General features: G+C 47.6%; 3 protein-coding genes across 3 annotated transcripts, besides 1 other annotated feature; 1 reads left to right on the top strand and 2 right to left on the bottom strand.

The window, feature by feature from the left end:
* Window positions 1-2,244: 2,244 nt before the first annotated feature.
* Window positions 2,245-2,310: a repeat region.
* Window positions 2,311-4,783: 2,473 nt separating this feature from the next.
* Window positions 4,784-5,801, bottom strand: FPSE_11852 (uncharacterized protein; the record flags this gene model as incomplete). Its single annotated transcript, XM_009264969.1, has 2 exons — window positions 4,784-5,614; window positions 5,673-5,801. 2 exons carry the CDS (start codon window positions 5,799-5,801, stop codon window positions 4,784-4,786), a joined length of 960 nt encoding a protein of 319 aa, XP_009263244.1.
* Window positions 5,802-6,166: 365 nt separating this feature from the next.
* On the top strand, window positions 6,167-9,764 carry FPSE_11851 (uncharacterized protein; the record flags this gene model as incomplete). The annotated part of the gene is made up of 3 exons (XM_009264968.1): window positions 6,167-6,241; window positions 6,302-8,687; window positions 8,737-9,764. 3 exons carry the CDS (start codon window positions 6,167-6,169, stop codon window positions 9,762-9,764), a joined length of 3,489 nt encoding a protein of 1,162 aa, XP_009263243.1.
* Window positions 9,765-10,148: 384 nt separating this feature from the next.
* Window positions 10,149-12,251, bottom strand: FPSE_11850 (uncharacterized protein; the record flags this gene model as incomplete). Its single annotated transcript, XM_009264967.1, has 6 exons — window positions 10,149-11,050; window positions 11,101-11,588; window positions 11,639-11,704; window positions 11,759-11,780; window positions 11,837-11,985; window positions 12,091-12,251. 6 exons carry the CDS (start codon window positions 12,249-12,251, stop codon window positions 10,149-10,151), a joined length of 1,788 nt encoding a protein of 595 aa, XP_009263242.1.
* Between the last annotated feature and the right edge of the window lie 1,614 nt (window positions 12,252-13,865).

The raw sequence follows: 13,865 nt of genomic DNA on the forward strand, positions 1-13,865 counted from the left end.
TCTCGTAAGGGTTAACCCAGTGGTCAACACTGGATCTTTTTGGATATACTGCCTATGTATGCATCGTCCAACCCCAAACAAACTCCCACTACCTCCATCTACACCGAAATCCACAATGTTGTCATATGTCTCACGTTCTTGGGCTAAAATAACCTTCAGCTACGAGATGAGGGATGTATGGGGGTCTTTAATTCCACCAACTGGTTTCGACCACAGGAGAGAGTCTTAACATTCCCCATTCTGACCGCAAATATTGTTGGTGAGATGACAGCTAGATGGAAACATGGACCACGATACGTCATTGAAAGCTCTCTATCAATTGTCATACTGCTAAGGCGGGAAATGTTCACCTGTACCACAGCTTGACCAGTCGATATGAGAAACCATGGTACAAGCTACTATCTCGCTATGCAACCGCTGAGGACAACAGATGCAGCCCGACTATTTCGAGTGCATAATGGTACAGCTCTCTGCCGCCAACCGAACCAGGGTACAACCCTTCATCAGCAGCGAATGATGATTGTTGGGTGGCGAGCACAATTGCTCAAAGCAATGTTCCTTACTCGGCATCGAGAAACCTTCGTCCTTGCCGGAACACCATTCCCGTTCGCACGGTATCCAGTCGGCTTGATGCATCCACTCGCAGGTATACATGCCAAACTCTGATTTGAAGAATGAAGGGGCTCGTGAACAAACCCTTTGTCAAACATGTGCTTGTGGGAATTTCAAGATTCTTGAGATGCCATTCCTAGGGGGCGGGTCAATTGTGAGGCCTAGGGTGTCACGATGAAGGACTTACTATGGTAGTGCCTGTCGTATAAAATCAGCCCATATTTGATTGCCATCTACAGACGGTAATTCACGTACAGCAACTACGTACTTTACACTTTGCTGCACAGAGAGACGTTTGTTACAGACACGCCCCTCTGGTCCCCAGATTTCAGGACCGGCACCCCCACCTCCTTGCGAATGGCTCACTCTCCAACACAAACCCATGGCCTTCAATCGCTCTACCCGTTTCTGAAGATCGAGAACGGCTGTCCGAGAACTTCTTGTGGGATGATGATCCACGATCTGAGGAAATGATCGATCGTCGACTGACACTTTCGAGTGGGCGCTGTCTCATTCTTTCTCGACGAGTCGAGACCTTTGGCTCTTTCAACATACCAACGTCCATATGAGCTTTGTTGAATCAGAAACGGAAAGGGTCGGAGAGCAGAACAACCAGGCTATGCTATGGATGACGAATAGACTATGTGAACAACGGCCACAATGCACAGATACCCGTCTTCAAATCGATTCCCAACGGCTACTACCCCAGCTACAGATGTGCTATCGAACGTTATAGCCTTTGCTTGATCTGCTACGTCGTGCTCGCCGTGGGTCTCACTGACATATCGACCGGGGCTGTAATATTGTTTTCTTTCCTTCCAGAACTTTATCCCGGTTATAATGTCGCTCCCTTGTTCTTACTCGTCTCAATTCCCTGATCTGGCAACGGAATTTCGCAACCTATTCTTATTCTGTGCAGCGGGACGCAAATCCAAAGGCTGTCGATGACATCCACGGCGCGCGCTTCTTCATCACAGCTCAGTATGCAGGCTGACAGGGTAGGTCTTCCCTACCTACATATGAGCACTTGAGTTATTACATCACATCCATCTTGCAGCTGCTTACACTGAGTGAAAACCACACAAGCCTCTCTTCATGCTTGCTAAATTGGCCAATTCTGAAAAGCTGACATACACTCCGTGCATCAAGGTTCATGTATTTTCATCTGGAGTGAGAATGTTACTCTGGCCCACCAACAGCCCCATATCGATCACCCACTAACTAGCCCTGGTTCCCGTCTCCTCTGGCAGCCTGACAAACGGCATATTATCCTACACATCCGTACATGCGTCCCTATTTCTCCATGCCGGATCTTGTCGCTTTCGTATCCTGCAACCCACACGACACACGACCCTAGGCATCTGATCAACCAGTCATATCCATCATTGAGTTGACAATTCTTGATTGACGTTTCAACCTTGTTCAGCGATCCCTCAATAAGCTAATCAGGTTATCAATGGCGAGTTCATCGTTTCTTACTACGACCTACCCTGTCAATTCCCGATACGCGAATGTCTGCGCGAGGTTTTAAGGAAAGAAGAGTAGTATTTATGTGCTTCCGAATCCAGAGTAGGATTCGATTGGTAGATAAATATACTTTCTATATCCACTGCCAACTTCTGATGCACATGATTTTCTTTTCTTTTGTTTGTTTCCTTTTTCTCTACTTTTCTTGTTGCTTATTCCTTTTTCACTTCTGATATGTCAAAGTTGCGACTCTAGGTTGACGAGGGTTTCTATTTAATATGGAGAATCACATTCTAGGAAGTGTATAGTGACATCCAACCAACGACAATATGCGGTCCCTGCGCGGTCAGACTGCAGTACTATACGTACGTAGTGCGCAAAACTTACAAGAAGAATCTAAATTAACAAATAGATTGACGTCTAGTATGGACAAGGCAGATTCACATTCTATCCCAGTTCCTGGAAGTAGCGGGATTGTAGTTATTATTGACGTTGCAACGCCTGCCGTCCCGGTCCGTAGAGTCTGATCTCTTACAGGCAGGCCCTGCAGTCAGTGCAAATTCCCATTGACCATAGGGATCTGATCTTACAAGTTCCGGTAGATTAACAGCTATCGCCTTCATACTACTTAGATACCAGAAGACACTTGCGTTATATAGTGAATACTGGAGCAAGTCTGGTACAGTGACTTTTATATGTCTCTCACTAACATCTGCAAGGCACATCATTCGAAACCTGTCGAGACACAACTGTCCAAGCACAACAATGGCCTTTCGTCTTGATTCACTGTGTCATCTCAAATGGAGGAACGGGTCAGCGGTGCATTCTCCATTCATGACGGCGGAGAATCGAGTCTCGGCAGGCAGGAAAAAGAAAACATAACAAACGTCCCGCACACCATTGTATCAGGATTTCTAGTCCTCTAGTGATGCAGGCCAAATCATCCATTGTGGGCAACAAGATACACATGCATATCAGGCCTGTCCTTGCCAGAGCTGCCCCAGGGCTAGCCCTGCATCGACAGCGATGTGAGTATCTGTTATTTGTCTCATAACTTTCTTTTGCCGCCAAGGCCGAGCTGTCCTCATTGGAGTTGACACGAATCTCTGGAACTGTGAGAATCTGTAACTCGCAAGCTTTTCTCAAGCAGGCTCTTGACGCGATAACATATGACTGAGTCTGGCTGCCTCCTCTCTCACCTCATGAAGGTCGACTGGATCACTCGAGGATCGTACAAAGCCCAGCGTTACATCTCTAAATGGTTGGTATGGAGCATAAGGAGAGACTCACGTCTGTTGATCAAAAGGTCCATGCTCCTCTCTCGGCCTTGTAGGGATCAGACTTCTCGTCCCATCCTCGTCTTTCTATCTGGTTCGCCAACACTAACTGTATGTGGTTTCATCTACACGCTGATAAACAAGATACACGATCGTCGGTCATCCCGAAGATGTATGTAGTCTCAGACTAGGAGTACCCCCAGGAGAACCGGCGGCGACTGATTTACCGGAATGGGGACGAAAGCTTAGAGACCAGACCAGTTACCCACTCAAGCTACAGCACCAGAGCGGTGGATAGAGTTGTGATACAAAACAAACCAAACCAGAGAGGGCAGTGAGGCTATAAAAATATGACCGAGCACATACGAACGGGCGGTTTCAGGCTCTAAAAATGTCGGCGCGGTTAGATGATGTGACTTTGACTTTGTTTCAAAGCTTTGATCTTTTTAGCCTCGTCGCCTTGTGGACCTTGCTTGGTCTGTTTATACGGCAGCTAGAGTGCGGTGTACAGAGTAGTAATCAGTTAATTAATATCCAAGACTAAAACGAGAGCCCGGATTGTTTCCTCCACATCAGTCAACTGACTTGGTAGATGGAATCCTCGAAGGATAATGGCTGGGTAAGGTAGATCTACCTTGCTCTTCAAAAACCATCGCCGATCAACAGCGGCAACTACTCATGTCAAAGCAATAAACTTTAAGGTAATTTTGAGCCGCTTCCGCTTATATTATTACACCACTTAAACGTCTTGTCACTCTTCACTTGAGTTTAAAACCATGGAGATGCGGGCGCTCAAAGAAATCATGTTCCTCGTCGTGCATCCGTTCGGACATCCGGCACTTGACCTCGGCTTTTTAGCCACATGACTACAACAAGCTGCATAGTAACAGGGAGGGGAGATAGTCCTGGGACTATTTCCAATCTATTTCCAGCGTAGTGTACTGCAATATACGATAAGGTGAGACACCAGCTCGTTGGTGCGAGTTTCATAGGGAGCTTGGTCGATCGATATAGACATCTTCAGCAAGGACCACATGTTCCACTATACCAATACAAGCGGTGAAGAAGGATATACTTCGAGGCTCAACTGAGAGTTGTGTTCAGTTTGGAGCTAGATGTGGGAAGGGGAATCGTAGAAGTTGGCGAGTATATCGGTTGAGAGCTCGAATATTGGCAATTTGTGTTAAGATTGCATGCTCTAAGACACCAAACGATATGCCGGCAATTAGGTAGACAGCCGTTACATATCACATCCTTTGATAACGTTCTTAATAAATTTTAATTTAGACCAAATTAAGTAATCGAGTCGTTTAATTGTTTTTTACTTTTAATTTCTTACTTTAACCATAGTGTAGGGTAAGACATACCAATGTTGGTTACTACCAATCTGATTACCGTTACTCGGAGATAACACATCATACTCTAGTTTAATAGTCGTAGAAGCCCTTGCCGCTCTTCTTTCCATACCATCCAGCGCTGACCATGTTCTTGAGCAAAACACTCGGCCTGTACTTGGAATCGGCAGTCTCTTCGTACAGAACCTTCATAATGGAAAGACATGTGTCGAGACCGATAAAGTCAGCAAGCTGAAGAGGACCCATGGGAACATTTGTGCCGTTCTTCATAATGGCATCGATAGAGTCACGGTCTCCAACATTGGTCTCGAGGCAGATAATGGCCTCGTTAATGTAAGGCATGAGAATTCGGTTGGCGAGAAAGCCAGGTGAGTCTGCAGACACGGAAGTAATCTTGCCCATGCGCTTACAGAACTCAATAGCAGTATCAAGCGTACCCTGGCTGGTCTGCAGACCGCTGATGATCTCGACGCCCTTTTGAACAGGGACGGGGTTCATGAAGTGAGTAGATACGACACGGGATGAGGCAGAAGTGTCGGTAGGGTCTGTGGTAGTTGCAGCGGCGATGCGAGTGATGGAGATGGAGGAGGTATTTGTGGCAAGAATAGCATGCTTGGGGCAGATCTGAGCCAGCTTGCTGAATATGTCGAACTTGAGTTTGGGCAGCTCAGGAACAGCCTCAATGACCATGTCTGCAGACGAGAGATCCTCCATTTTGGTGCTGATTGAGAGGAGAGAGCGTGCCCTGTCAGCCTGCTCCTGTGTGATTCTTGACTTGGAGATATCCTTTGCTAGGAGTTTCTCGGCAAAGGCAATGCCCTTTTCCAAAGCCTTGTCTGTTGTATCAATCAAGGTAACAGGAACCTGTGCCCTCTGAGCCGCAACGAGAGCAATACCCAGTCCCTACGGAGGTGTTTGTTAGTAAACTTGATATGAATAGGGCCTTTCACATGCAACTCACCATCTGGCCAGCGCCGATGACACCAAGCTTCTTGACTTCTGCCGCAGCATATTGGCGAGGTGAAGAGCTGAAGCAACGCACTTGACGCGAAGCTGCTAAGGAGCGCATTCGAAGAATTGAGGCAGCCATTTTTAAATAAGTGAAGAGATATTTAGAGAAAGAATAGACAAGATTCGATTAGAGGCTACTCATTTTTAATAAGTTCCCCATGGGGATGTTAGTAGAACGGCTCATGCCATCATATTGCGGGTAACCTCGGCTCCGAGCCGGCGATTCGTCTCATCCATTGCCGAGAGATATGCCTTATCTTATCAGCTCTTTGCCCATCTCGCGTTAATTAAACACGTCTTCTAAGACGCGTCCAAGCGCGGCAGGAAAGTACGTAGTGGTGGGACTGCTTGTTTTCTCTGTTGTCGAGGCAGCACAACCCCCACGACATGTGAATAGAGCCAGACAAGGAACTGTCTGTTGCTAGGTACTATTGATACGCAATCATGGAGTTGGAAGATGGGTCAACAGATATTGTGCACCCCGAGGTGCGAGCGCACATCATCAGTCTTGTCTCTGCAGTAAGTTTCCCCCCAAAGCTCAACGCTCAGAAAGTAAACGTTCTTACAATTCAATTACAGCTTGGAGGTTTAAGTGTCGATGACGGGCATTACGAACTCGGAGACGACGCCTTTGAGGTACTCCGTGATCTCAAACGATGGATACGTTTCTACGACGAAAAGACGAACCGCATGGACGTTGCGCGATGCATCTACGACGGGAACCTAATCGCGGGTGACTTGCTCCCCATTCTTGCGACATGGCCCGAAAACGCTACGGACAGCAAGTTCAAAGCCAGAATGGCCCTTGCATGCTTCGAACTCATGGTTCCCCTTACGTGGCCCATGGAGAAAGATAGAGAACAAATGACGGTCAACCACCATCGACACATGCCCGTCTTGCAGATGGCACAGGTCAAATACAAGCGAGCCATCATCAACTTCGACGGAGCTCGCATACTTCATACAGCCATACGAGTGGCATTGCCTTCCATGGCAGTTCCAATCGGCGATCGAACACAACGCGATTCAGGCATCATTAAGCTTATCTTGTTCTTCCTTCGAAACGTTGCCATGATAGAGCTTCCACCCCATGTTAAAAACCAAACAGACGGGTTCCTGGTATCCCGATCTGCTACTATCGATGCGTTCTCATACCAGGACATCTTTCACGTGCTCCTGACCCTTGCTTCCAATATGGGAGACGATTTCCGAACCGAGGACACAACCGTCATGGAGATTATATACCACTTGGTGAAGCAAGTGGACACGGAAAGGCTTTTCATGAACGAGCAACAGCTTAGCAAGGCCAGCACCGGAGAACTAGCCAGCATGATGAGCAAGGAAGAATCTATGTTGAAGGCGTACAACCGAAAGGGTCCCACTCGTCACAACCGATTTGGTACAATGATTTGGGTGAAGCGAGAGGACGGCAAGATGTCGTCGCTTTCAGGGCAGGATGCGCTGGCCGACGCTTCGCTAAGAAACCAGAAGATGGATAGTTCAAAGACCCATAGACCTCCTCGTCGCCCAAGAAAGGCCACCAAGGATGACAAGGATTTCGGACTACCGCCCAAGTTGGACTCTCGTGCCTACGGCCAGCTACGATCGTTCGTGGAGGATTTCCTCGACTCAGGCTTTAACCCTCTTTTCCAACATGTCCGCAAGACAATCGACCGAGAAGCGTCACATGTAATGCCCTATCATCGTCGCCAATTCTTCTATGTGGTTTCTTGGTTTCTTGAAGCCGAGCGTATGAGACGAAAGGCAAACAAGCAGTCTGGAAAGAACATAAGCGAGGATGTCAGCAGTTTCAACCTTATCGCGGGTGTTCTTGACCAGGAAATGTTCATCACTCTTACGAAGGCCCTCCACGAGTCAATTGAGATGAAGGACTGGAATGAATTAACAGCTATTATGCGATGCTTCACCCAAATACTTCTTACTGTCCATGAAATGTCTGCTTCGGGTAATGAAGACGACGAGGAGATCGCCGAGAACGTGCTCAGTCGTCTCTTCTACGAAGAAGCAACTCACGACGCAATCGCCAACATCATCAGAAACTACAAAGACCAGGGCTTCCAGTACCTCGACGCTGCTACGGAACTCGTACATCACTTTCTCCGTATTCTCGAATCGTACTCCAAACAGAATATCGACATGCAAGTTCGTTCGCGACAGCGCACCAGACGGAAGAAGAAGGCAGCACAAGATGCTGCAGGCGTGGAAAATGATAATGAAGAGAACGACGGCTCAGACAATGATGCTGAGTCTGCTGAGAAGAGTACCAAAGAACGCAAGTTCGATTTCTCTCGTTTTGCCAACCGTTTTACACCGCAAAGTGTGGTTGACACATTTGTTGCCTTTACGAAATACTACCGCGATCTGTCCGATGCACAACTGAAACGAGCCCACCGATACTTTTACCGAATAGCATTCAAGTCGGAAGCTAGTATCATGTTGTTTCGTGTCGACATCATCCACCTCTTTTACAACATGATACAGGGTCAGGCTGCGCTTGACAAGTCTTCTAGTATGTTCAAGGAGTGGGAAGAGCTAGTGAAGCAAATCCTCCGAAAATGCTTCAAAAAGCTTGAGAAACGCCCCGAACTTCTCGTAGAGATGCTCTTCAGCAAGGCAGGAAGCACTGCTTTCTTTCTCGAGTACGGTTATGAAAGACAGACGGTCTCCACAGTCAACAAAGCCAAGCCTGGAGCCGAGTTGGCTTTCAAGAACACCGAAGAGTTGGACCGTCAAATTGCCATCGTGGTGGGTGCTATGCTGGACAAGAATCAAGCAGACCATATTGCTTGGATCAAGAAAACTCTTAGTGAGGCTGAGAGCGAACGTCGAGCCTTTGCGGCTGCTGAAGAGGCAATGGCGTCGATTGAACCTCCGCAAGAGGATCCGGAAGAGGATTCTGAACAACAACCAGTAGAGTCTGGACCGAAGTTGCCCCCAATCTTCTGTAAGTCTATTCAAGTTCTCAAGATGCATCATTCACTAACAAAACTCAGTTGTTCGTCCGGATGACAAGGACCGCCGGACTGCCATGTTCAAGAATTCCCATATGCGACTTCTGATGAACCTCACTGGAATAACACTACTAGGCTCAGCTGCGGATGAGACGCTTGAATCTGTATGGATCATATCTTCAGAAGTGTCGGCAGATGTCCTCCAAGATGCCCTCCATTATATCAACCAAGCCGAGTTCAGCCCGCCGACATTCGAGGAGGGCGTTCTCGCAGAGCACCAGCTAAAACGCAAAACCGTTCCACGTCAAAAGGCAGTATTCGATGACGATGGTGAAAGCTCTGACGATGGCGGAATGTTCGAGGCCGGCGGCCCTACAGTGCGTAAAGTCATCGACGACGATAATCAGCCTAAGAAGTCGTCCAAGAAACGGAAACCCCGTAAAAAACTCACCGAGGAGGAAAAGAAAGCAAGGCGTAAGGAAATGCGCAGTAACAAGAAGGAAAAAGCATTGAGTTACAAATCATCAAAATATGTCAGCAGGGAGGACGACGAAACCGACTCGGAGGCCGATGAAGCTTTCTTCGCCCAAGAACGCGAGCAGGCAAAACGTGCACCAGTCAAGTTACTTGCTGAGGGAATCGCTGCGAAACAGAAGCCTGCGAAAAAGATCCCGAGAAAGCGTACAGCTGCTGAAAGCGAATCAAGTGGTGAAGATGACTCCACTGCCAGTACGGATGAAGAAGAAGATGAAGACGAAGACGAAGACAATGACAACAACAGCGAGAATGACGCTGGTATAGACTTTATTCGCAGGGCAATGAATGGTACTCTTGTAGAGGATGAGGATGAAGAGATAGAACAAACGTTGCCAGATGGCAGCGATGGCGAGAGTCGAAAGAGGAGACGTATTAGTGAGAAAAAAACGCAGCCTGGCGAGGACCAACAAATGGGTGGAATGGACAACAACAAGGCGGGTGAGGATGAAGATGAGGATGAAGTACCTGTTGTTTCCCGAAGACCTCGTCCTCAAAGACGGGGTCCGTTCGAGGATGACTCGGATGACGAGTAGGGATAGCATTGAGGGAGACAATGGCGTTTGAGCGACTTGTGTTATCTGTAGCATACATGCGGAGGGCATTGCATAGGGTTGGATTAATCAACGATACCATCGGATTGTCTTCAGAAAATAGAATCTATTTGAATGTTACTCGTCCATTGGTTCTTGTGTCCGTGACCAATTGACGGTAATTGCTAAGATTCTCGCAGCTTCTGATAATCGAAACTGCAATTTCGAAGTGTATTATTTGCACAGTTGGGTGTACATATCTATCTGTATCTGATATCTTCGTTCTCTCCCTTGCTGGTGCTATGCGATCAAAAATAATGGTATATCCTCCGAAATTCTCATGTGGTCAACCTGCCTTCCGTGTACGTGGCAATGCGTGGACTCGCTCTATACGTCTGAATGTCTTTGCGGTCGTCTCTCCAAACTCCTTCTTCTGGTTCCCGTGCTCCGTCCAGACTGTACCCGTCCTAGCTCGGCGAGGTCCTCCTGGCTCTTCCTTGGCGCTCCGGGATGAGCAAGTACACTATCGTGGTACTCCAGTCGTCCGTGAGAGTCGCTCTGTTGCGAAGCGGGTTTCTCTTCGTTCTTGCCACCCCAAGACCCACCGATGCCTTCCATGATGAAGTCGGAAGCTGTGGGTTCGTCGAGAAGAGAGAGTTCCTCAGCAGAAAACATATAAGGAAGAATAATAGCGCGGATGGGGATGAGAGCGAAAATGAAAACTGGAAAGCCTACAGCAGCGACGGTTTGCGTGATGGCGAAAGTGGCGCCAAAGCTGACGAGCTCGATAAGGACGAAGTACCAGATAGCTGCTCGCCGGCGGATTCGAAGCAAGGGGCTAGAAGCAGGCGTGAGAGCACGGTCACGAGCTAGGAAGATGAGCTTTGCGGTGATACCGTTGCCCTCGAGAGCTTGAACGCCCATGATAAAAAATAGACCTGCGAGGACACCATGGGGGATAAGATGAAGCACCACGAGAAGAGGACCAGTCATGGTGCCCAGGGTGAGAAGGCCTTGGGCAATATTGGAAACGCGTTGCTCGACGACATGCGTGGCTTCGAAGGAGTAGCCCCCGTCTCTTGGGTTACCGTCCGAGTCATCCTCTTTGACAGCTTTGGTGACGCAGAGGGACTCGGTATGGAATGGAGCTTGAGGGATGAGCCCGTTAGGAAACGGCAGACCGAGAATGCCTGCGACACCGGTCGTCAAGCCAAGGAGGAAGATATCCCAGTGGAAGCCAGCGGGTTTACGAAGAGGAAATTCACTACCTTGTGCGATCAGTGAAGAAACTGTTCTTGTCAGTCATGATGTTACGATATGTACATACCACAGGACTTACCATTGTGGTCAAACCAGAAGAGAATGGTCAAGAGAACTGCAAAAGGCAGCGCCAGAAAGATTTCCCCGACGCTCAAATCCCAAAAGTTGACGAGCCAGTCTCGACCACTGGTTGGTTCAAAAGCAATACCGGTTGGCAAAACTTGAAGTTGGACTTCCTGCATACGACCGAAGTGAACGAAGCCAGTGAAGAAAATGATGGTCAAGGGCGTGCCGTAGTCCTTCAGGAAGACGCGCAAGGGATGTCGGAAGAGACTGCTACCGCCGAGTTCGCCGCAGATATATGCAACCATAAAGACGAGTAGGGCTGCGACGATGGATAGGTAGAACTCTTGTCCTCTGCCAAGGTGCTCGAGGACTTGGATTCCTTTCTGGAGGTAGATGAAGGCGACATAGAAGCCAAAGATGTCGCAGGGGAAGCGTGTGACCCATCGAAGCCAATTGCAAGAGTTGGTTATGGCGAGAATCCAGTGAAGGATGAGTGACCATCTGGTTTAGTCAGTATGGCTTCTGTATCATAGGTGGAAGTAGTTACTCACATGCCGATCCAACACATGAAGCCAATGTAGTTGACCCCTGTAGGCTTCATGATATCATAGACGGTACTTGGAAAGCATTAGTTTTTACTCGGCGTAGTTTCGTTTACATGTAAGCCTTACTAGTTGAAGACGGTGATGGGACCTGTGACGGAGTGGTTAGATAGTTGATGCTTTGCAGTTGGGCAGAGGTCAAATTACCCGTCACGCCCACAATAACAAGTGGCTGAGCAGCAAAGAGGGAGAATATGACCGATCCTAGGACAGATGAAAGAAGGACCTCGTTGACACCATAGTTTGAGCCTGTCTTTTGGAACATGTCGAGGGAGAATGCTAACGCAGGCAAGATGCTTCAAGAAGAACGGGTCAGTACATGTGATCATCCGAACGTTGTGTATGTCTCGAACTGGTAGACCTCTTGGGGGATAATATGAGGAAGAGGCATGTAGACTCACTTGGCAAAGTACATGTAGATAGTGGCAGGGACGACTCGATAATCCCATGCGTCGGTCCAGTCGCTCACGTAGTATGGGAGTCTTCGACGGATATCCTTTATCATGCCCCGGAAGAGGTGAATCTTCCACCATGACTCTCTCTTTGGTTGCGGTGAAGCCATATCATGACTGTGGGCTCTTTCGTGCCCTGCTGGGGCCGAGGCCATCGGTTATGATCTTCCTTGGATGATAAAGGCAAGTTAATAGTGAAAAGCAAGTGTTGTGGCTGTCGAGCAAAGCGACTTTTAACTCCGAGATGGATCGATAGTGGTCGCGGAATGTGAAGGACCCGACCCGAGTTTATGTATATATAGCAGAGTTGATAAACCGGTCAAGTGTCCGGTTCACTGCTGAGATGCAGTACAAGGGTCCTTCAACTTAGACTGCCCGGGCAGTATGTATGTATGTATGTCTATCCTTTAGCCTGGGGCCGGCCGGGAGAAAGAAGAAAGAGAAGGATACTGTACTCCACTCGGTAAGTAGGTAGTGACAACATCCCTGTCAAACGCTGCTTACCCAAGATTCAACAAGCATCATTGACTGCTGGTAGATAGTCTGAGTGCTACTGCAAGTCTGAGAGAAGCAAAGTCTCAAAGTGTAACGAATAGCAAGATGTGCTCAACTGATCATTTCGTACGAGAGAAAGAGAAAGATAGAGCACCGCTTGTATGTATCCGAAAAAAGTGCCCTAGAACTAGAAACATGTCACTTAATTTGCTATTTCTTTCGGGTACTTTTTCTTCTTCTGTGATGTAAGCCTGCTGCATCTCTACCTATAGTAAGGTACTGATTAATCGAAACTGTACCTATCGCAGTAAAGTGATGCAATCTTGACACTTTAGCAACCAATCAAAATATGAGCAGACAAATGATGTGCATAAGCCATGATGGATAATTATATCCGGGTACGCGGGTACAAGCCAAGTTAAAACAAAAACAAAAAAAAGAATAAATCTAGTCTTTTTCATAGTCTGACTCAATGTTTACTAAACAACACCAACACTTGGTGGTAGACAGACCCTTGAAAAATACACGATGATCTGTCTCCAGGTAGGGAAAATATGTCATCTAAGTTTCCAACATGACTCGGATCGTCATCAACAGGGGTATCGGACTTGACAATCGACCTAGACCCTGTGCCCCCAGCCCTTATCCTTGTTAACCGCCAAAAAGCCCAAAGTTTATTACCCTTTCCTTTTCTACCACAAACGACTGCGACGTTTTGTTGGCTTGACAGGAGCAGAGCCTCCGATTTCCGACGGTTGGCCCATGGGAACTTTCTAGACCAATTAGCGTTGGACCTTTTTCTATGTGAACCAGCTCTGTGGCTCCGGCTCCCCGATGTCTTCATGTTGTTGATTGACTGATGAGATGAGCTGACAAGCGTAATACTACCTACTAATGCACGGTTCTACAATTGTACGCAATTACCTCAGGATCGTCACTTTATTCTTTCTTTCTATTTGCTTTTCTAGTTCCCGTTCACGAGGCTGACTACACATTGCTTGTCCTAATCTAGCACCCAAGTGAAGCCATATACATACAAGTATACATATGCCAAGACCCTTCTTTAAAGTCACACTTTTCTTCGTCAATCAATTCAGTCATCAAATATTCTTTTTTACAGTTCTATCACCTAAAGTACAGTGTTACACAGTTGGTACAAGGCTTGCATCACCGTGCAGGCCTCCAACATGACGACGGTAATAATGATGGGTGTCTCATGCGGATAGATG

This window comes from Fusarium pseudograminearum, chromosome 4 (genome assembly GCF_000303195.2).
Source record: "Fusarium pseudograminearum CS3096 chromosome 4, whole genome shotgun sequence".
NCBI lineage: Eukaryota > Fungi > Ascomycota > Sordariomycetes > Hypocreales > Nectriaceae > Fusarium > Fusarium pseudograminearum.